General features: G+C 66.5%; 3 protein-coding genes across 5 annotated transcripts; all 3 read left to right on the top strand.

Moving 5' to 3' along the window:
• Positions 1–6,806, top strand: YJU2 (YJU2 splicing factor homolog). Its single transcript, XM_058858396.1, has 8 exons — positions 1–119; positions 1,170–1,270; positions 2,743–2,887; positions 3,278–3,412; positions 3,605–3,786; positions 4,171–4,291; positions 5,238–5,397; positions 6,202–6,806. The coding sequence occupies exons 1-8, from the start codon at positions 96–98 to the stop codon at positions 6,291–6,293; spliced, it is 960 nt and encodes a 319-aa protein (XP_058714379.1). The 5' UTR covers positions 1–95; the 3' UTR covers positions 6,294–6,806.
• Positions 6,807–7,822: 1,016 nt separating this feature from the next.
• SHD (Src homology 2 domain containing transforming protein D) lies at positions 7,823–10,924 on the top strand. Its single transcript, XM_058858397.1, has 6 exons — positions 7,823–8,035; positions 8,630–8,714; positions 8,790–9,002; positions 9,314–9,443; positions 10,090–10,209; positions 10,738–10,924. Exons 1-6 carry the CDS (start codon positions 7,823–7,825, stop codon positions 10,922–10,924), a joined length of 948 nt encoding a protein of 315 aa, XP_058714380.1.
• Positions 10,925–11,636: 712 nt separating this feature from the next.
• FSD1 (fibronectin type III and SPRY domain containing 1) lies at positions 11,637–17,699 on the top strand. Of its 3 annotated transcripts, none has more exons than XM_058858392.1 (13): positions 11,637–11,706; positions 12,460–12,567; positions 12,642–12,773; positions 13,022–13,123; positions 14,277–14,299; positions 14,561–14,682; positions 14,978–15,187; positions 15,309–15,407; positions 15,492–15,651; positions 15,728–15,807; positions 16,510–16,761; positions 17,320–17,408; positions 17,488–17,699. In XM_058858392.1, the coding sequence occupies exons 1-13, from the start codon at positions 11,695–11,697 to the stop codon at positions 17,590–17,592; spliced, it is 1,494 nt and encodes a 497-aa protein (XP_058714375.1). In that variant the 5' UTR covers positions 11,637–11,694; the 3' UTR covers positions 17,593–17,699. The 3 variants fall into 3 exon arrangements, with proteins under 3 accessions (XP_058714375.1, XP_058714378.1, XP_058714377.1); XM_058858394.1 differs by lacking the exon at positions 11,637–11,706 and adding an exon at positions 11,925–11,948; XM_058858395.1 differs by lacking the exon at positions 14,277–14,299 and having other exon boundaries at positions 14,598–14,682.
• Positions 17,700–19,347: the final 1,648 nt, after the last annotated feature.

Genomic DNA, 19,347 nt, shown 5'->3' with positions numbered 1-19,347 from the left:
CCAATGAGCGGCGGAGGGGGCGGGGCCACACCCGGAAGCGGCGGGCGGCGCGGGGCCCTCACCGGCGGCACCGGGGATCGGGAGAAGCCGCAGCGATGTCGGAACGGAAAGTGCTGAACGTGAGTTGAGGGGAGAATCCCCGCCAAGGGGGGATCAGGGGAGCGTCCCGAGGCGGGCGGGCCAGGGGAGGGTTCCCCGAGGGCGCTGGGGCGGTCCCGGTCGGTTCGGGAATCTCTCAGGATCCCGGGATCGCCGAGGCTGGAACAGAACCGAGATCCGAGCTGGGCCCGATCCCCCGCTTGTCACCAGCCCGGAGCACCGAGTGCCACCCCCGGACCTTCCTTGGGCACCTCCAGGGCTGGAGACTCCAACCCTCCCTGAGCAGCTCATTCCAGTGTTTAACAACCCTTTCCATGCAGGAAATATTCCCAATTACCAGCATTCCCAAATCCTCTTTATCCACAGAAATATTACCAGCATTCCCAAATCCTCTTTATCCACAGAAATATTACCAGCATTCCCAAATCCTCTTTATCCATAGAAATATTACCAGCATTCCCAAATCCTCTTTATCCACAGAAATATTACCAGCATTCCCAAATCCTCTTTATCCATAGAAATATTACCAGCATTCCCAAATCTTCTTTATCCACAGAAATATTACCAGCATTCCCAAATCCTCTTTATCCATAGAAATATTACCAGCATTCCCAAATCCTCTTTATCCACAGAAATATTACCAGCATTCCCAAATCCTCTCTCTCCACAGAAATATTACCAGCATTCCCAAATCCTCTTTATCCATAGAAATATTACCAGCATTCCCAAATCTTCTTTATCCATAGAAATATTACCAGCATTCCCAAATCTTCTTTATCCACAGAAATATTACCAGCATTCCCAAATCCTCTTTATCCATAGAAATATTACCAGCATTCCCAAATCTTCTTTATCCACAGAAATATTACCAGCATTCCCAAATCCTCTCTCTCCACAGAAATATTTCCAGCATTCCAAATCCCCTCTTTCTCTCTCCACAGAAATATTTCCAGCATTCCAAATCCCCTCTTTCTCTCTCCACAGAAATATTACCAGCATTCCAAATCCCCTCTTTCTCTCTCCACAGAAATATTACCAGCATTCCAAATCCCCTCTTTCTCTCTCCACAGAAATATTACCCCCCGGACTTCGATCCGGCGAAGATCCCGAAGCTGAAGCTCCCGAAGGACCGGCAGTACGTGGTGAGGCTCATGGCCCCCTTCAACATGAGGTGAGAGTGGCTCGGGAACCACGGGATCGCTCCTGGGATAACGGGATCAGTCATAGATCACTCATGGAATAACAGGATCACTCATGGGATAACAGGATCACTCATAGATCACTCATGGAATAATGGGATCACTCATAGATCACCCATGGAATAACGGGATCACTCCTGGAATAACGGGATCACTCATGGGATAACGGGATCACTCATAGATCACTCATGGGATAGTGGGATCACTCATGGCATAACAGGATCGCTCCTGGAATAACGGGATCAGTCATAGATCACTCATGGAATAGTGGGATCACTCACAGATCACTCATGGAATAACGGGATCACTCATGGAATAATGGGATCACTCATAGATCACTCATGGAATAACGGGATCACTCGTGGAGTAATGGGATCACTCATGGGATAGTGGGATCACTCATAGATCACTCCTGGAATAACGGGATCACTCATAGATCACTCATGGAATAGTGGGATCACTCATAGATCACTCATGGAATAACGGGATCACTCATAGATCACTCATGGAATAACAGGATCACTCATGGAATAGTGGGATCACTCATAGATCACTCATGGAATAATGGGATCTCTCATGGGATAACGGGATCACTCATGGAATAGTGGGATCACTCATAGATCACTCATGGAATAACGGGATCACTCCTGGAATAACGGGATCGCTCCTGGGATGTGTTGGGATGGCTCAGAGCCCCCACAGCCCCCAGAGCCCCCACAGCCCGTGCTGTGCCGTGGGCAGGGACTCTCCGCTGTCCCAGGGGGTTCCAGGCCGTGTCCAGCGGGGCTGGAGCTGCTGGAGCAGGAGGAGATTCCCTGGAGGTGTCTGGGCAGGAGGAGATTCCCTGGAGGTGTCTGGGCAGGAGGAGATTCCCTGGAGGTGTCTGGGCAGGAGGAGATTCCCTGGAGGTGTCTGGGCAGGAGGAGATTCCCTGGAGGTGTCTGGGCAGGAGGAGATTCCCTGGAGGTGTCTGGGCAGGAGGAGATTCCCTGGAGGTGTCTGGGCTGCAGCTGCTGCCCCTGGGCAGGGCAGGAGGTGCTGGGGGGGCTTTGCTGCCAGGACCTGACAGAGGGAGGGATGGAGAGGGACGAGGGACAGGGGATGGAGGGACAGGACACAGAGGGCAGGGCTGGATGGGATCTTGGGAAGGGATTCCTGGCTGGGATGGAATTCCCAGAGCAGCTGTGGCTGCCCCTGGATCCCTGGCAGTGCCCCAGGCCGGGTTGGATGGGGTTTGGGACAGTGGGAGGTGTCCCTGCCATGGCACGGGGGGCACTGGGTGGGATTTGAGGTCCCCCCAACCCAACCCAATCCACAATTCCCTGATTCTGGGGTCGGTCCCCACTAAACTTCCAAAGGCAAAACCCTCCTGGGCCAATAAATCCCCTGGGCTGCTCCTGGTGCTCATTCCCTGCTGTCCCTGGACGTTTCCCTGCCCTGGCAGGTGCAAGACGTGTGGGGAGTACATCTACAAGGGCAAGAAGTTCAACGCCCGCAAGGAGACGGTGCAGAACGAGGTTTACCTGGGGCTGCCCATCTTCCGCTTCTACATCAAGTGCACGCGGTGCCTGGCTGAGATCACCTTCAAGGTGAGCCTGTCCTGCTGCCCCGGGGCATCCCAGGGCCTGCAGCTCTGCCAGGAGCCTGCCAGGGATGTCAGGGAAAGGATTTTACCCCAAGGGTGGTGGGGAAGTGAATTCCCTAACCCGAGGCTGCCAGAGCTCCAAGGAGCCTTTGGACAATGGGCTTGGTGGGATTGTCCCAGTCAGAGCCAGGAGCTGATGGTTCCTTCCAGCTCAGGGAATTCCAGGATTCCCTGGCAGTGCTGTCCCAGCAAAGCCTGAGCCAGGGTGGGTTTTTGGCTGGACCAGCCCTTCCTGTGGCACTTTCCTTCATGGAAATCAGACTCTGGAGGTGGCCGTGGGCTGGCTGGAGCAGGATTCCCACCCACCGTGGCTTTCCTGCTGTTCCCCCCTCAGACAGATCCCGAGAACACGGATTACACCATGGAGCACGGCGCCACCAGGAACTTCCAGGCAGAGAAGCTCCTGGAGGAGGAGGAGAAGAGGATGCAGAAGGAGAGGGAAGAGGAAGAGCTCAACAATCCCATGAAGGTACGAGGACTGCAGGAAAACCTCTCCCACCCTGCCCTGCTCTCCCCAGCCACAGCAGTGACCTCGTGGCTGTTCAGGTTTCCCTGTCCTACCCAAAAATGAGGATGAGGAGGATCCTCTTGTGCTTCCTCCAGCATGGGGAGCTGTTGGAGGCTCCTGCCAGGCTCAAATATCCCAGCTTATCCCGCCCAGGTGCTGGAGAACCGAACCAAGGACTCCAAGCTGGAGATGGAGGTCCTGGAGAACCTGCAGGAGCTGAAGGAGCTCAACCAGCGCCAGGCCAACGTGGATTTTGAGGCCATGCTGAAGCAGTACAAGGAGCTGGAGGAGGAGCAGAGGCGCAAGGAGCAGGAGGAGGACGAGCAGGAGATGAAGTGAGGGGCTGCAAGTGCTGGCAGTGGGATGAGCCAGGCTGTGCTGGAGAGAGGGGGGCTGAATTCCCAGGATCTGGGGGGTGGGAGGAGATCCCGGCCTGTCGTGGTGAAGTGTTCAGGGAGAAGGAGTGGAAGGTTCTTCCAACCCAGCCAGGCTGGAATTCTGTGGGGTCTGGGCTGCTGGGGGGGTCCAATCCCCTGGGAGGTGCCCTCAGTTTCTGCTCTGGGGTGAAGCTCCAGATCCCGCCGCTCTCACCCCTCGGGGTTGATCCTGGTCCCATAAAACCCCCAGGGCAGGTGGATCCCGAGGCTCTGCTGCCCTGGAGCAGGCAGGGCTGGCAGGGGATGGATCCAGCTCCAGCTCCAGCTCCTCTCTCCCCACAGGGCCATGCTGGAGCAGGCCCAGAACCGCCGGCTCCTGGTGGATTCCGACTCCGACGAGGAAGCGGCAAAACCCCGCCCGAATCCCACGGCCCGAACAAAACCCACGGACATCCTGCAGGAGGTGATGAGGCCCAGCCTTCCCCAAAGCCTGTAAATCCTGTCCTGGAGCTGTGTGTGCCCGTTGTGTCCCTGCTCTGAGTGCCACCGGGATGGCTCGGGGATTTCGGCTGTGCCTGCTGACAGGGCAGGGATGGAGCTGCCCCCATCATCCCACCCTCCATCAACCAGCTCTGCTGGGCCCTGCTGCTGCTTCAGGCCGGATTTCAGAGCTCTGAGCCTCTCCCTGGGCTCTGCTTTGGATTCAGGCAGAACAAAAGAGCTCCTGGAGCTCGGGCTGGAGGGAGGGATTATCCCAGCAAACAGCCCTGCCCTCTCCCACTGTGCATCCCTGCCCCAGGGCCCCGGCTCCGCTGGGCTGGATCAAAGCTGCCGTGCCTGGAGTGGGGCTGGGGTTAATCCCAGCCCTGTTCCCTGGCCCGGCACTAATCCCTGTGCCCCGGGATTCACTCCAGGATTCACTGGCTGGACCACCTGCAGGCACCCGGGGCTGCTCAGCGGCCTCGAAAGGAGCTGATAAAGCAGAGAGAGACTTTTCCCAACTTTTCCCCAGGCAGGGAGGGATAGGACACGGGAAATGGTCTGGAACTGCAGCAGGGGAGGGTTGGGTTGGATCTAAGGAGACCCTGGAACAGAAGCTGTGGCTGGAAGTGTCCAAGGCCAGGTTGGACAGGGCTTGGAGCAGCCTGGGGTAGTGAAAGGTGGGACTGGATGGGCTTCAAGGTGCTTCCAAGCCAAACCATCCTGGGATTCCTTCCTCTGCCTCCTCAGCAGCTCGGGGCCGTCCCGAGGATGGGTTCAGGTCTCTGGCAGTGGGACATGGATCTCCAGGGCAGTTTGCAGATCCACATCACTGCAGGGACACAGTTCCTGTCTCCTTCCTGTGCTGGCTTTATCCCCTCTCCCCCCGTGTCCCCTCCGAGCTGCAGCCCCTGACCTGTGCCCCACAGGACCCCCAGAGCAAGAGGCCGAGGACGGAGAGCTGGGAGCGCAGCGTGGGCAAGCTCAGCACCAAGGCCCAGCTGGCCGGGCTGGTGGCCCCCAGGAGGCAGAAGGTGGATCCTGGCCTGGATAACGGGATGGAAACGCGAGGCACCGCGCCCAGCACCGGTACCTGCCCCGGCACAGCTCCCGAGCGGGGTCTGCGCCTGTGCTCACAGCCTGGGCTGGGGGCTGTGGGAACAGGGGCTTGTCCCCATTTCCAGGAGATTCCTGGGGAAGGGGAGGCTCCCTCCTGGCTCTGAGCCACGGCCTTGGGGCCACATTGGCAGGGCCAGGAGCTTCCAAACAGCAGCTCCAGCCCTGGGAAGGTCACAACAATGAGATAGGGCTGGAACAGCGGGAGGATTGCTTTGGTTTGGGGCCTGCTGATAAATCCTGCCCAGCTGCTGGAGCTGGGAAGCTTTAAGGAACACAAAACAAGCACCTCAGTGAGCTGCCCAGGGGATCCATGGATCTGGGGAAGGAGATGGGGGATTGATTTGTTCTGGGCTGGTTGATCCAAAGCCTTTGGCTTAGAGAGTCCCCCTGCCCTCGGGGGATCCCTGGCAAGGGACAGCTCTTGGAGGTGTCCCCTTTTCCCTGTGCTTCCCCAGCCACCGGCTCCTGGCTGCTGTCCCAAGGACTGGGGTGGTGGGAGCCCAGGGCTGGCTCCTCTCTCCCTTCCCAGGGTCTGGAATCTCCCAGGGGGCTCCCAGACCTTTGTGCCTCCTGCAGGGTGGGAGAGGGAGGCTCCAGGGCTGCAGGAGCTCCTTGTGCAGGGATTTATCCTCCCTGACCTCAGGCTCCATCCAGGGGTGAGGCTCCACCCGGGATCTCTCCAGCTGTGAGCAGCCAGCCAGGCCGGTGTTTCCACGCTGGGGTTTGTCCTGGGGAGGCTGAACTGACAGATTCTCTCTCTCCCTCCTCCTCCAGGCTCGCTTCCAGCAGCAGCAGCAGCAGCAGCCACATCCTCGCTGGGTTTGTTGGGAGCCTACGAGGACAGCGAGGACAGCGGCAGCGACTGAGGATCCAGCGGGGCAGGGCCGGGGCTGTCCCGGCTCCCTGCTGCTCCTGACAGCTCCCACAGCCTGCCCTGCTGCAGGAATCCTGGGGGGAGCCCAGCAGCTCCCCAGCCCCGCTCCCAGGAGATGTTTGGAAGGGCTGGACAGAACTCTGGGGTTCCATCCTGGGGGTGCCACCGCCCCCACCCCGCAGTGCTCGTGCCCAGGCCGGGTTTGGGGTGCCCTGAACCCCTCCAGCAGGAAGGGGACCCCAGGGCTGTCCTTCCCAGCGGGGTGCAGGGGGAGGTGGGCGCTCAGCCCCTCTCCTTCACTTCAGCACCAGCCACTTCTGTCCCAGGGTGTCTCAGATCTGCACAGAGCCGGGGCTCATCCAGCTCCTCACGGTGGGGACGGGGCTGTCCTGCCACCAGCAGCCCCCCAGTGTCCCCAGGAGCTCGGGGACAAACCCCCACTGCATTCCGAGCCTGCCGGGCTCCAGCAGCCACAACTCCGGAATAAATGTGATCTGGCACAGCTGCTTCGTCTTCTTCCTGAGTGATTTGTACGTGGGCTCCTGCCCCAGGGACCCCCCGTGCCCACCCACCCCGAGTGGGGCTCTCCTCACCCACGGCCATGAGTTTCCCCCTCATCAAAGCACCCACCTCTAATTGCTGAGCAGCCTCGGGCTAATTAACCCCCCCACACTGGGGCTGGTGGGAGGGGGCCCGGGGGGGCACCAGGGAGAGCTGGGCAGAAGCGCAGCCCCCCCGTCCCAATTAGTGCTTTGTGCACATGCCTTAATTAGTTTCTTCAAATATTAATGCTGGGCACTGGGCTCGGCCCGGGGTGGGCATGGGGGGGTCTCTGGCCGTGTCCTCCCACTCGTGTCCCCCCACTCGGCAGCTGTCACCACCCCCGGCACCCGGAGAGGAACCTTTGTTCTGGGGACAGACAATGCCGGGAGGGGACCCGGGGCAGGCCTGGGGGGCTCCCAACCTGCTGCCCCCCCAAAACCCGGGGCAGAGGGAGCAGAGCCCCCCGCGCCCCCCAGGGATGGGTGACAGAGCTGGGGGGTCCTCGTTCCCCCCAAAGCCGTGTCCCCCTCCCGGGGACAGCCCCGAGGAGCGGCGGCGGGGGGGGGGGGGGTCCCATCGCCGGGCTCTGGGGGTGGCGGTGACCCCCCCTTGTCCCTCTGTCACACGGGGAGGGGCGGCCCCGGGGTCACTCGGGGGTCCCGGTGCTCTCCGCCACTCGAGGGGGCTGAGCTGGCCCCTCCCGCGGGGTCCCCCCGTGCCGGTGTCCCCTCGGTGCTCTCCCCCCCGTGCCGGTGTCCCCTCGGTGCTGTCACCCCCCCCGTGCCGGTGCCCCCGGCGAGGCGGTGGCGGGGGGGATCGGGGGCTCCGGTCCGCGCCGCGCGCGGCGGCGACACAAAGCGGCTCCGGCGGCTCCGGCGGCTCCGGCGGCGGCGGCGGCGGCGGCGGCGGGGGGGTCCCGGCGGGTCCCGGAGCCGCTGGGTCCCGGCGGTCCCGGCGCTCCCGGTGCCGCTCCCCGCCATGGCCAAGTGGCTCCGGGAGTACCTGGGCCGGGGGGCCCGGCGCTCCCCCCCGCGCCCGCCCCAGCCCGACTACAGCGGTCCCGGCAGCCCCGGGGGTCCCCCCGCCGCCGCCCCCGGGGCTCCGCTCCGCGGCCCCGCCGCCTCCCCGCGCCACCGCCTCGTGCGGGTGGGGGGCGCGGGGCCGGGGGGCGGCCCCCGCCGCCTGCAGCAGGTACGGGCGGGGGGCACCGGGGGGCACCGGGGGGTACCGGGGGGCACCGGGCAGGAGCCGCAGCCGAGAGCCGGGAGCGGGGAGGGCGGCGGAGGGAGGGGGGGGGTGCAGTGGGGCAGCGGGTGGGGGGCTGGGGAAGGGGAGCGGGGGGCACCGGGAGGAGCGGGGGGGTCGGGGAGGTGTGAGCGAGGCAGAGGAGAGAGCGGGGAGCGGCGAACGGGGGGACCGGAGGGGATGGGGGGAGATGGGGAACGGGGGTGGGGACCGAGAGCGGCCGGGAATAAGGACCGGGAGAGCGGGGACGGGGAAGCGGGGGGAGCCAAGGGGCCGGGGGGGCAGTGGGGCACCCCGGGAGGACCTGGGGTCACTGGGAGAGGGAACCGGGGGCGGCTGGGGACGGTGGAGTCACCGGGAGAGGGGGAAGGACACCGGGCTTGGGGGACAAAGGGACCCGGTGTGCGGGAGTGGGGACAAGGCTGGGGACACCCGCGTCGGGGGTGTGGGAGCCCGAAGGGCCCCGTGAGGGCACCCAAGGGAGCGGGGGGCTGCAGGGGGGGCAGCGGGGGTCCCGTCCCAGCCGGAGCCCCCCCGCAGGGCCCAGGGGAGAGCGAGTACTCGGAGCCCTTCGAGGGCGAGCAGGACCCGGCGCTCGAGGGCGGCTGCGACGAGGAGGCCACAGGTGGGTGACACCCCGGGCACCCCCGGCACCCCCGCGGGGTCCCGGCCGCCTCCCACCGCCCGTTCCCGTCCCCAGGCTGCCCGAGGCAGGGCGAGGGCCGGCGGGTGCGGCCGCGCCGGGGCCCCCAGCTCTACGACACCCCCTCCGAGGAGTGGGACACGGCCGGGGACGGCCCGGGGACATCCCCGGCCCGCGACAGCCGCCTCCCCCGCGACGACGAGCGCCCGGCCGATGAGTACGACCAGCCCTGGGAGTGGAAGAAGGATCACATCTCACGGGCGTTCGCAGGTGTCAGCGTGCCCGGTGCCCCCACCGGGGACCCACAGCTCCCGTGGGGGCCGCTCCCGGCTCCCAGCATCCTACAGCGCCCGTGGGGTCCGCCCCAGGGTCCCCCAACCCTGCCCCCCGCAGCTTCCATGGGCACCAATCCTGGACATCAGCATCCCCCAGCACCCTGGGGTCCCCCCGTGTCCCCCGGTGCCCGTGGCTGTCACCCCACGGCAGGGCAGAGCCACCTCCGGGCCATTCCTTTGTGGCGTGGCGCTGAGAGGAGCCCCCCGCAGCAGGCGGGGAGGGTGACACCCCCTTTGTCCCCGCAGTGCAGTTTGAGAGCCCCGAGCGCTCCCCCAGCCTGTCCCGGCCGCTGCCGCGCTCCCCCCGGGCCCCCAGGCCGGGCTGTCCCCCCAGCCCCAGGCGTGTGGACACCTCGCTGCCCCTGGAGAAGCAGGCGTGAGTCTGGGGACGGCCCGGGGGGTGGCACGGGGGAAAACCTCTGGGGCAGGAGCTCCCCCTCGGGTGGCTCCTTGTGGGGTCAAGGGTGTCCCATGGTGTCCTCGGACCCTTTGACGTGGATGGGTCCCCATGGCTTGTAGAGGGCCCAATGTCATGGGTGAACCCCCATGAGGTTGGGTGCCTATGGAGTAGTTGGGTGCCCCATGGCGTGGTTTGGTGCCCCATGGGATGTTTGGGTGCCCCATGGGATGTTTGGGTGCCCCATAGGATGTTTGGGTGCCCCATGGGGTGGTTGGGTGCCCCATAGGATGTTTGGGTGCCCCGTGGTGTGGTTTGGGTGCCCCATGGGATGTTTGGGTGCCCCATGGGGTGATTGGGTGCCCCATGGGGTGGTTGGGTGCCCCATGAGGTGGTTGGGTGCCCCATGGGGTGGTTGGGTGCCCCATGGGGTGATTGGGTGCCCCATAGGGTGGTTTGGTGCCCCATGGGGTGGTTTGGTGCCCCATGGGGTGGTTGCCCCTGTGACTCCGTTGGTTGCCAATGCCCTGAGTTTCTCCACCATGTGGGAGGTGCCCCGTGGCACAGGAGGTGCCGTGGGGTGTGCCTGGCTCGGGGGGTGCCCGTGTGACCCCGCTGTCCCCAGCTGGTACCACGGCCCCATCGGGCGGGCGGGGGCCGAGACGCTGCTGGCGCTGTGCCGCGAGGGGAGCTTCCTGGTGCGGGACTGCGAGACCAGCCCCGACGACTACTCCCTGTCCCTCAGGTGAGCGTGGGGACACGGCCGGGTACAGCCGGGCACAGCCGGGTCAGCCGGGATCAGCCCTGCCGGGGCGGCCGTCGCGGGGCCGGGCTGGCAGTGGGGTCTGGATCCGGGTGCTGGCGTGTTCGGGTGTCCCAGAGTCCGTGGGGGAGCGCTGGCGTGTCCCCACGCCTGGGGACAGGCTGGAGGTGACCCAGGATCCCTCCTGGGGTAGTGCCACCCCCTGCCCCTGCTCTGGATGGGGTCCCCATCCCTGTCCTCATCCCTGTTCCCATTCCCATTCCAGCTGTCCCCCACGCCTGTCCCCATCCCTGTCCTTGTCCACCTCCCTGTCTCAGCCTCCACTCAGCTCATTATCCCTGCCCAGATACCCCCTTATCTTTATCCCCATCCCGTCCCGTCCCGTCCCCGTCCCCGTCCCCGTTCCCGTTTCCATCCCCGTTCCCGTTCCCGTTCCTCATTCCCCGTTCCCGTTCCCGTTCCCGTTCCTCATTCCCGGTTCCCGTTCCTCATTTCCCGTCCGTCCCGCAGGAGCAGTCAGGGTTTCGTGCACGTGAAGCTGACGCGGACCCGGGAGCAGCACTTCACTCTGGGCCGGGCCGGTGCCGCCTTCCCGTCGGTACCGGCGGCCGTGGGGCACTACACGGCCCGGGCTCTGCCCGTGCGCGGCGCCCGCCACCTGTCCCTGCTGTACCCCGTGGCCGTGCAGCCCCTGTGAGCCCGGGACCCCCCCCGGGACCCCCGACCCCCATTAAAGCCGCTGTGTCACATCGGGGCGGTGACGCCGTGGTGCCTCCGCGGGGGGTTTGGGGGGCGGGATTTGGGGAGGGGTTTTTGGGCAGAGATGGGGATGTCGGGGGGAGGTTGGGGATTGGGGTTTGGACAGGGCTCTGAAATGGGGACAGGGATGGGGACAGGAATGGGGACACGGATGGGGACAGGAATGGGGACACGGATGGGGACAGGGATGGGGACAGGAATGGGGACACGGATGGGGACACGGATGGGGACAGGGGTTTGGGGGCAGGAATGGGGACACGGATGGGGACAGGGGTTTGGATGGGGATGGGGACAGGAATGGGGGACATTATCCGGTGCAAGGACAGGTGCCAGCACCTCCTCAGGCACCACCTTGATCCTTGATCCCCTCCAGCCTGGGGAGGAGCCCCGTGGGGACTTCCTCTGATCCCCCCGGAGCAGGGGGATCCCTCCCGCCCCCCGAGCGGGCTGGGGGCCACAGCGCGGCCCTGCGGGGAGGGTGGGGTGTCCTGGCCTGGGAGTCCCCCACGCCGTGTGACAGTGTCCCCATGTCCCCCCCTCCCCTCGCCCCCAGCCCGGCCCGGCGCTCCCCAAGCCCGGGGGTCGCAGCCCCAGGACTACAACTCCCGTGGTGCCCTGGGGCGGGGCCCGGGGGGCGGGGCCGGGGCGGGGGCGCCGCTCCCCCTTTGTTGGTGGCGGCGGGGCCGAGCGCGGCGGGGCCGGCCCGGAATGGGCGACCAGGTACGGCCCGAACCCCCGGGAACCGGCACCGCACCGCGGCCGGAGCTACCGCCGGCAGGATGCAGGAAGAGGGGATGGAGCGATGCGGGCGGGAGGGATGGAGGATGGAGCGAGCAGGGTGGAGGGAGGGAGGGAGGATGGAGGGAGAGGGGATGGACGGGTGGAGGGAGGGAGGAGGAGGGATGGAGGAGGGATGAAGAAGGAGAGATGGAGGAAGAAGGGCCGGAGGGATGGAGGAGAGAGTGATGGAGGAAGTGGGGATGGAGGGATGGGCAGGAGGAAGGAAGAGGGAGGGAGGGAGGAAGGAGGAAGGGATGAAGGAGGGATGGAGGAGCAGAGGGATGGAGAAGGAGGGACAGGGATGGAGAAGGAGGGATGAGGAGCACAGGTGTGGAGGCCAGAGGGGTTCAGGATGGCCCCGGAGAGAGGGAGGGGCGCGGGAGGGGAGCGGGGGGCTCAGGACTGGCACTCACACTCACACTCACACTCACACTCACACTCACACTCACACTCACACTCACACTCACACTCACAGTGCCAAGTCATCGGCCCTGCCATGCCGGGCAGCCCGCCCGGCTCCCTGCGGCCTTGGCACGGCTTGGCACAGCCCGGCACGGCACAGCCCGGGGGTTTGGGGGGCCCGGGGGGCTCGGGGGGCTCGGTGGGTTTCGGGGGTCCCGGGGGTCCCGGGGGTTCGGGGGTCCCGGGGGGTTTTGTGGGTCCCAGGCCCGCGGGCACTGACGGCCGGTGCAGGGCGCCGGGCAGGAGTCTCTGCGCAAGATCATCACCACCCTCGCCGTGAAGAATGAGGAGATCCAGAACTTCATCTACTCCCTCAAGCAGATGATCCAGAACGTGGAGGTAGCCCCGGCCCCCCGCCCTCCCCCGGGCCCCCGCTGGGCTGGGCCCCGCTGAGGCCCCGGCCTTGTGCCCAGGCCAACTCGGCGCGGGCGCAGGAGGACCTGGAGGCCGAGTTCCAGTCGCTGTACGCGCTGCTGGACGAGCTCAAGGAGGACATGGTGATGAAGATCAAGCAGGAGCGCGCCAGCCGCACCTACGAGCTGCAGGTGAGCCCCGGCCTGAGCCCCCCCTGGCCTGGAGCCCCCCCAGTCTGAGCCCCCGAGCCTGAGCCCCCTGGGCCTGAGCCCCCCTGGACTGAGCCCCCCCAGTCTGAGCCCCCCTGGACTGAGCCCCCTGGGACTGAGCCCCCCAGTCTGAGCCTCCCAGTCTGAGCCCCCGAGCCTGGAGCCCCCCAGTCTGAGCCCCCCAGTCTGAGCCCCCCAGGCAGCGCTGCCCCTCTGCCCTCCCTCGCCAGGCCCAGCTCGTGGCGTGTTCCAAGGCCCTGGAGAGCTCGGAGGAGCTGCTGGAGGCGGCCAACCAGGCCCTGGGCACGGCGAACCACCACGACTTCTCCCAGGTGGGTCCCCAGGCGGCCCTGCCTGGCTGTCCCCACGCTGGGGGTGGCCTGACCCCCCCTTGTCACCCGCTGGACGCCCCCCCGGGCTGGGCACCCCCTTTTCTCTCTGTGCTGGGGCCGTGCTGGGCTGGCTGTGCTGCTGTGGGGCTGGGCTGGAGCAGGGACACACGGGCTGCTGCCAGGGACCACAGTGACCACAGTGACCACAGGGACCACAGGGACCACAGTGACCACAGGGACCACAGGGACCACAGGGACCACAGTGACCACAGTGACCACAGTGACCACAGTGACCACAGGGACCACAGTGACCACAGTGACCACAGTGACCACGGGGACCACAGTGACCACAGGGACCACAGTGACCACAGGGACCACAGTGACCACAGTGACCACAGTGACCACGGGGACCACAGTGACCACAGTGACCACAGTGACCACAGGGACCACAGGGACCACAGGGACCACAGTGACCACAGTGACCACAGGGACCACAGGGACCACAGGGACCACAGTGACCACAGGGACCACAGGGACCACAGTGACCACAGGGACTACAGGGACCACAGTGACCACAGTGACCACAGTGACCACAGGGACCACAGTGACCACAGGGACTACAGGGACCCCAGTGCTCCTAGTGTCCCCTTCCTCCTGAGAATAAGGGGAACCATGGCAGGGACATGGGGGGCACTGGGGGCACATGGGGGGTGCTGGGCCAGGGGGGTCCTGTGCCATGTGCGTCACTGTGGAGTACAGGGATGCTCTGGGATGCTGTGGGATGCTGTGGGATGCTCTGGGATGCTCTGGGATGCTGTGGGATGCTCTGGGAGGCAGGGATGCTCTGGGATGCTCTGGGATGCTCTGGGATGCAGGGATGCTCTGGGATGCAGGGATGCTCTGGGATGCTCTGGGATGCAGGGATGCTCTGGGATGCTCTGGGATGCAGGGATGCTCTGGGATGCAGGGATGCTCTGGGATGCAGGGATGCTCTGGGATGCTCTGGGATGCTCTGGGATGCTGTGGGATGCAGGGATGCAGGGATGCTGTCCTGCTGGGTGCCACAGCTGGTACAGGTCCCGCATGTGCCCCCCTGTGCCCGGCTCTGCTGCCTCACTGCTGCTTTTCTCCTCTTTCCCTCTGCGCTCACAAGGCGGCCAAACAGATCAAGGATAGGTACGGCCCCCCCGAGCCCCCACCCACTAATCCCATCCTCCTCCTCCTCCTCCTCCCAGCCAGGACCCCACAGAAGGTGGTCCCAAGGGGCTGGGGTGGCCCTGAGGGTGCTGGGGTGGCCCTGAGGGTGCTGGGGTGGCCCTGAGGGTGCGGGGTGGCCCTGAGGGTGCGGGGTGGCTGTGCCCACCCTCCCCAGGGCCGTGCAGGGCAGGGCAGGGTGGGTGCCCGGGGCGCTGAGCCCTGTCCCCTGCCCTGGCACAGCGTGACGATGGCTCCGGCATTCCGCCTGTCGCTCAAGGCCAAGGTGAGCGATAACATGAGCCACCTGATGGTGGATTTCGCCCAGGAGCGGCGGCTGCTGCAGGGCCTCGCCTTCCTGCCAGGTACTGCCGGGGCGGGGGGACACGGGGGGACAGGGCAGGGCCAGCCTGGCTCCGGGGAGGGGGTGCCAGGGGATGGGGCAGTGCCAGGCCCGGGGTGCCTCTCCAGAGGGGCGGGAAGGTGCCCGGGGTGGATGGAGGGGTGAGGGTTTGGGGGCCGTGCCCGGGGGCAGTGGGGGCCGTGCTGGGGGTCCCAGGGGTGCCGTGCTTGGGGTCTGGCACTGGCTGAGCCCCGGGGGCGCTGGGGAAGCCAGAGTGGCAGGGAGGGGGACACTGGCACGGCTGCTCCTGCGGGCAGTGCCCAGCGCCCCCGAGATCGACCTGGCCGAGTCGCTGGTGGCCGATAACTGTGTGACCCTGGCCTGGAGGATGCCCGACGAGGACAGCAAGATCGACCACTACGTGCTGGAGTACCGCAGGACCAACTTCGAGGGGCCGCCCCGTGCCAAGGAGGACCAGCCCTGGATGGTCATCGAGGGCATCAAGGGCACCGAGTACACCCTGACCGGTGAGGGCACGGGGCTGGAACCGGCCCTGGGGGGGCACGGGGCTGTCCCAGGCTCTGCAGGGGACACGGGGGTGGCAGTGCCCTCCTCGTGCCCCACGCTGTGACCCCGCTGTGCCTGCAGGGCTGAAGTTTGACATGAAGTACATGAATTTCCGGGTGCGGGCGTGTAACAAGGCGGTGGCGGGCGAGTTCTCTGAGCCGGTCACTTTGGAGACCAGAGGTGGGTCAGGGGGCTGGCAGGTGTCCCTGTCCCCCTGTGCCACCCCTGTGGGGCCGAGGCAGCGCTGACAGGGGCTGTCCCCAGCGTTCATGTTCCGGCTGGACGCCAGCACGTGCCACCAGAACCTGCGGGTGGAGGAGCTGAGCGTGGAGTGGGACGCCACGGGCGGGAAGGTGCAGGACGTCAAGGCCCGCGAGAAGGATGGCAAGGGCAGGACGGCCTCCCCTGCCAACTCCCCTGCCAGGTAACGCCACCCCCGGGCCCCCCAGCACCGCCCCTGGGCCTGGCAGTGCCAACCCTGCCGCTGTCCCCTGTGCCAGGGTGGTGCAGTCACCCAAGAGGATGTCCCTGGGCCGAGGGGGCCGCGACCGATTCACCGCCGAATCCTACACGGTGCTGGGTGAGAGGGGCACCCAGGGGTGCAGGGGGGATCTGGGGCACCCGGGGGTGCAGGGGGGATCTGGGGTACCCACAGGTCTGGGTGAGGAGGGGACACAGAGGGGACAGGGCACAGGGGATGGTGTGGGGGCACAGGGGATGATGTGGGGGCACAGGGGATGGTGTGGGGGCACAGGGGGTGATGTGGGGGCACAGGGGATGATGTGGGGGCACAGGGGGTGATGTGGGGGCACAGGGGATGATGTGGGGGCACAGGGGGTGGTGTGGGGGCACAGGGGGATGATGTGGGGGCACAGGGGATGATGTGGGGGCACAGGGGATGGTGTGGGGGCACAGGGGATGGTGTGGGGGCACAGGGGGTGGTGTGGGGGCACAGGGGATGATGTGGGGGCACAGGGGGTGGTGTGGGGGCACAGGGGGTGGTGTGGGGGCACAGGGGGATGATGTGGGGGCACAGGGGATGATGTGGGGGCACAGGGGATGGTGTGGGGGCACAGGGGATGGTGTGGGGGCACAGGGGATGATGTGGAGGCACAGGGGATGATGTGGGGGCACAGGGGGTGATGTGGGGGCACAGGGGATGGTGTAGGGGCACAGGGGATGATGTGGGGGCACAGGGGATGATGTGGGGGCACAGGGAGCACCCCTGGCAGGGTGGGGACAGGCAGGGCACGCCGTGGGTGCAGAGTGTGGCCGTGCCCAGGGGACACCCTGATCGATGGTGACGAGCACTACTGGGAGGTGCGCTACGACCGCGACAGCAAAGCCTTCGGCGTGGGCGTGGCGTACCGCAGCCTGGGCAAGTTCGACCAGCTGGGCAAGACCTCGGCGTCCTGGTGCCTGCACCTCAACAACTGGCTGCAGGTCAGCTTCAGCGCCAAGCACAACAACAAGGCCAAGGCGCTCGACGTGCCCGTGCCCGACTGCATCGGCGTCCACTGCAACTTCCACGAAGGTGGGGCTGGGCTGGGGCTGGCACCGGCACCTCCGTGGGCATTGTCACCTCCATGGGCATTGTCACATCCATGGGCATTGTCACCTCCATGGGCATTGTCACATCCATGGGCATTGTCACCTCCATGGGTATTGTCACCTCTGTGGGCATTGTCACCTCCATGGGCATTGTCACATCCATGGGCATTGTCACCTCCGTGGGCATTGTCACCTCCATGGGCATTGTCACCTCTGTGGGCATTGTCACCTCCATGGGCATTGTCACCTCCATGGGTATTGTCACCTCCGTGGGCATTGTCACCTCTGTGGACATTGTCACCACCATGGGCGCTGTGCTGGGCTCTGCCCGCCCTGTGCCCACCTGTACCCCCGTTCCCACCCGTGTCCCCATTTCCACCTGTACCCCATTCCCACCTGTCCCCCCATTCCCACCCGTGTCCCCATTTCCACCTGTACCCCATTCCCACCTGTCCCCCCATTCCCACCTGTCCCCCCATTCCCACCCGTGTCCCCATTCCCACCTGTCCCCCCATTCCCACCTGTCCCCCCATTCCCACAGGTTTCCTGTCCTTCTACAACGCCCGGACCAAGCAGCTGCTCCACACCTTCAAGGCCAAGTTCTCGCAGCCGGTGCTGCCGGCCTTCATGGTGAGGAGGGGCAGGGCTGGGGGCTCCTGGGGGCTGCCAGCACCAGATTCAGCCCCCTGAGCCCCCCCTGTGTCCCCAGGTGTGGTGTGGCAGCTTCCAGGTGACGTCGGGGCTGCAGGTGCCGAGCGCCGTGCGGTGCCTGCAGAAGCGCAACAGCACGGCCAGCAGCTCCAGCCTGCCCTGAGCGGGCACAGCACTGAATGTACCCCCTGCCCACCCCTGCCCCCGCAGGGCCCTGCCAGCCCCGGGCCACCCACGGCCCCCACTCCGTGCCCCCCGTGCACCGAGAGCTGCTTCTGGCCTGGAGAATAAATTGGGATGTAGGTGTGACGTGGCCGTGGATGGGGGAGTTTGGGGTCCCTGTGACTCCCCCACGGCGCCAGGAGCGGGAAGGGGCTGGGTGGGCACAGGGTCCTTTATTCACAGTGCCCCCCAAACACCAGGGGGTTCCCCCTCCCCGGTGTCACCTGGGCCAGGGGACGCCCCAGAGTGTCCCCATCAGTCCTTGGGGTGCGCCTGGCGCAGCTGCAGCTCCCTGAGCAGCTCCTGGTTCCTCCCTGTGCCACCGGGGGCTGTGAGCGCCCGGCAGAGGATCCCCCCCGCCCCCCGGGACCCCCCGCTCCTCCCCGTTGTCCCCCGAGCCGGTGGCAGGACCCAGTGTCCCCGTGTCGCACCCTCGCTGTGCTCGGGGGTGACGGCGGGGCCGGGCGGGGCCGGGCTCGGTGCGGGGGTGTCCCCGCCCCTCCCGGTTCCCGCAGCCCCGAGCGGCCTCACCGGGGTCGTTCATGCAGATCTGCTCCCCCCCAATCCGGGGGTCCCGCCCCCCTGGCCGCTGCCCTTTGGGGTGCCCCAGTCCCTTGGGGGTCGCGGTTCCCAGGGGTCCCAAACCCGCGAGGTTCCCTGTCCCTTCTCTGGGGGGTCCCGGTTCCTCGAACCCCCGCCCTGTGGGGACCCCGGCCCCTCGGTCCCACCCTTGGGTGGTCCCGGGATTCCCGGGGACAAGGAATGGGGAACCGGGAACGGGAACGGGGAACCGGCACCGGGAACCGGGAAACGGCACCGGGAACCGGGAACGGGGAACCGGCACCGGGAACCGGCACCGGGGACAGGGAACCGGCACCGGCACTGGCACCGCCGAGGAACAAGGAACCGACTCGGGCGGCGGAGGGGGCGCGGGGAGTCCCGGGGGGGAACCGTGCCTGGGAGTACCGGGAGCGGTTCCGGGAATCGGCCCTGGGTACCCGAGGGTCGCTCTTTGCGGTCGGACCCGGGGAGTCCCAGGTGTCGGTCCCGGGAGTGCCGGTGTCGGTCCCGGGAGTGCCGGTGTCGGTCCCGGGGATGCCGGTGTCGGTCCCGAGGCTGCCGGTGTCGGTCCCGGGAGTGCCGGTGTCGGTCCCGGGGATGCCGGTGTCGGTCCCGGGAATGCCGGTGTCGGTCCCGGACGTGTCTCCCACCTGATCCCGCGGCCCCCGTTTGTCCACGAACCCCTCGCTGTAGCACCGAGCCCGGGCCCGGGTCCCCCGGGGCAGCGGCACCGGCCGCTCCATCTCCGCCACCGCTCAGGAGCCGCCGCAGTTCCCGGCACCGGCACCGGCCCCGCCCGGACCGGACCGGACCGGGGCGAGGGGGGCGGGCGGGTGTCCCGGCCGGGCCGGAGCATCCCCGGTGCGGGGCTGAGCCCCCGTGTCCGTCCCTGCGGACACAGCAGGTGCGGCGCTGCGCTCCCGTTCCCCCTCCCGGTGCCGCTGCTCCCCGTGCCCCTTCCCGGGGGGCGGGGGTCCCACCGGGCGGGGTCCGTGTCCCGGTCGGGGCTGAGTCCCCGTGGCCCCCCGCCCGGTGCGGCAGGTGCGGGGCTGCCCCCCCCCTCCCGGTGCCGGTGTCCCCGCACCCCCCCGGGCGGGGCGGGGCGCCCGGGGCCGCCCCATCACGTGTCGCCGCC

This window comes from Poecile atricapillus, chromosome 28, assembly GCF_030490865.1.
Source record: "Poecile atricapillus isolate bPoeAtr1 chromosome 28, bPoeAtr1.hap1, whole genome shotgun sequence".
Classification (NCBI taxonomy): domain Eukaryota; kingdom Metazoa; phylum Chordata; class Aves; order Passeriformes; family Paridae; genus Poecile; species Poecile atricapillus.
Note: the sequence above shows the minus strand (reverse complement) of the source record. Positions and strands in the feature narration are given on the sequence as shown.

Excerpts from the sequence above, each read along its gene's own strand:
- YJU2 (XM_058858396.1), top strand. The coding sequence starts at position 96 with ATGTCGGAACGGAAAGTGCTGAAC. Across the intron at positions 120-1,169 it reads CGGAACGGAAAGTGCTGAAC|AAATATTACCCCCCGGACTT; the intron begins GTGAGTTGAGGG and ends CTCTCTCCACAG. Across the intron at positions 2,888-3,277 it reads TGGCTGAGATCACCTTCAAG|ACAGATCCCGAGAACACGGA; the intron begins GTGAGCCTGTCC and ends TTCCCCCCTCAG.
- SHD (XM_058858397.1), top strand. The coding sequence starts at position 7,823 with ATGGCCAAGTGGCTCCGGGAGTACCTGGGCCGGGGGGCCCGGCGCTCC. Across the intron at positions 9,444-10,089 it reads CTGCCCCTGGAGAAGCAGGC|CTGGTACCACGGCCCCATCG; the intron begins GTGAGTCTGGGG and ends CGCTGTCCCCAG. Across the intron at positions 10,210-10,737 it reads GACTACTCCCTGTCCCTCAG|GAGCAGTCAGGGTTTCGTGC; the intron begins GTGAGCGTGGGG and ends TCCGTCCCGCAG.
- FSD1 (XM_058858392.1), top strand. Across the intron at positions 14,300-14,560 it reads GCCAAACAGATCAAGGATAG|CGTGACGATGGCTCCGGCAT; the intron begins GTACGGCCCCCC and ends GCCCTGGCACAG. Across the intron at positions 16,762-17,319 it reads CCACTGCAACTTCCACGAAG|GTTTCCTGTCCTTCTACAAC; the intron begins GTGGGGCTGGGC and ends CCATTCCCACAG.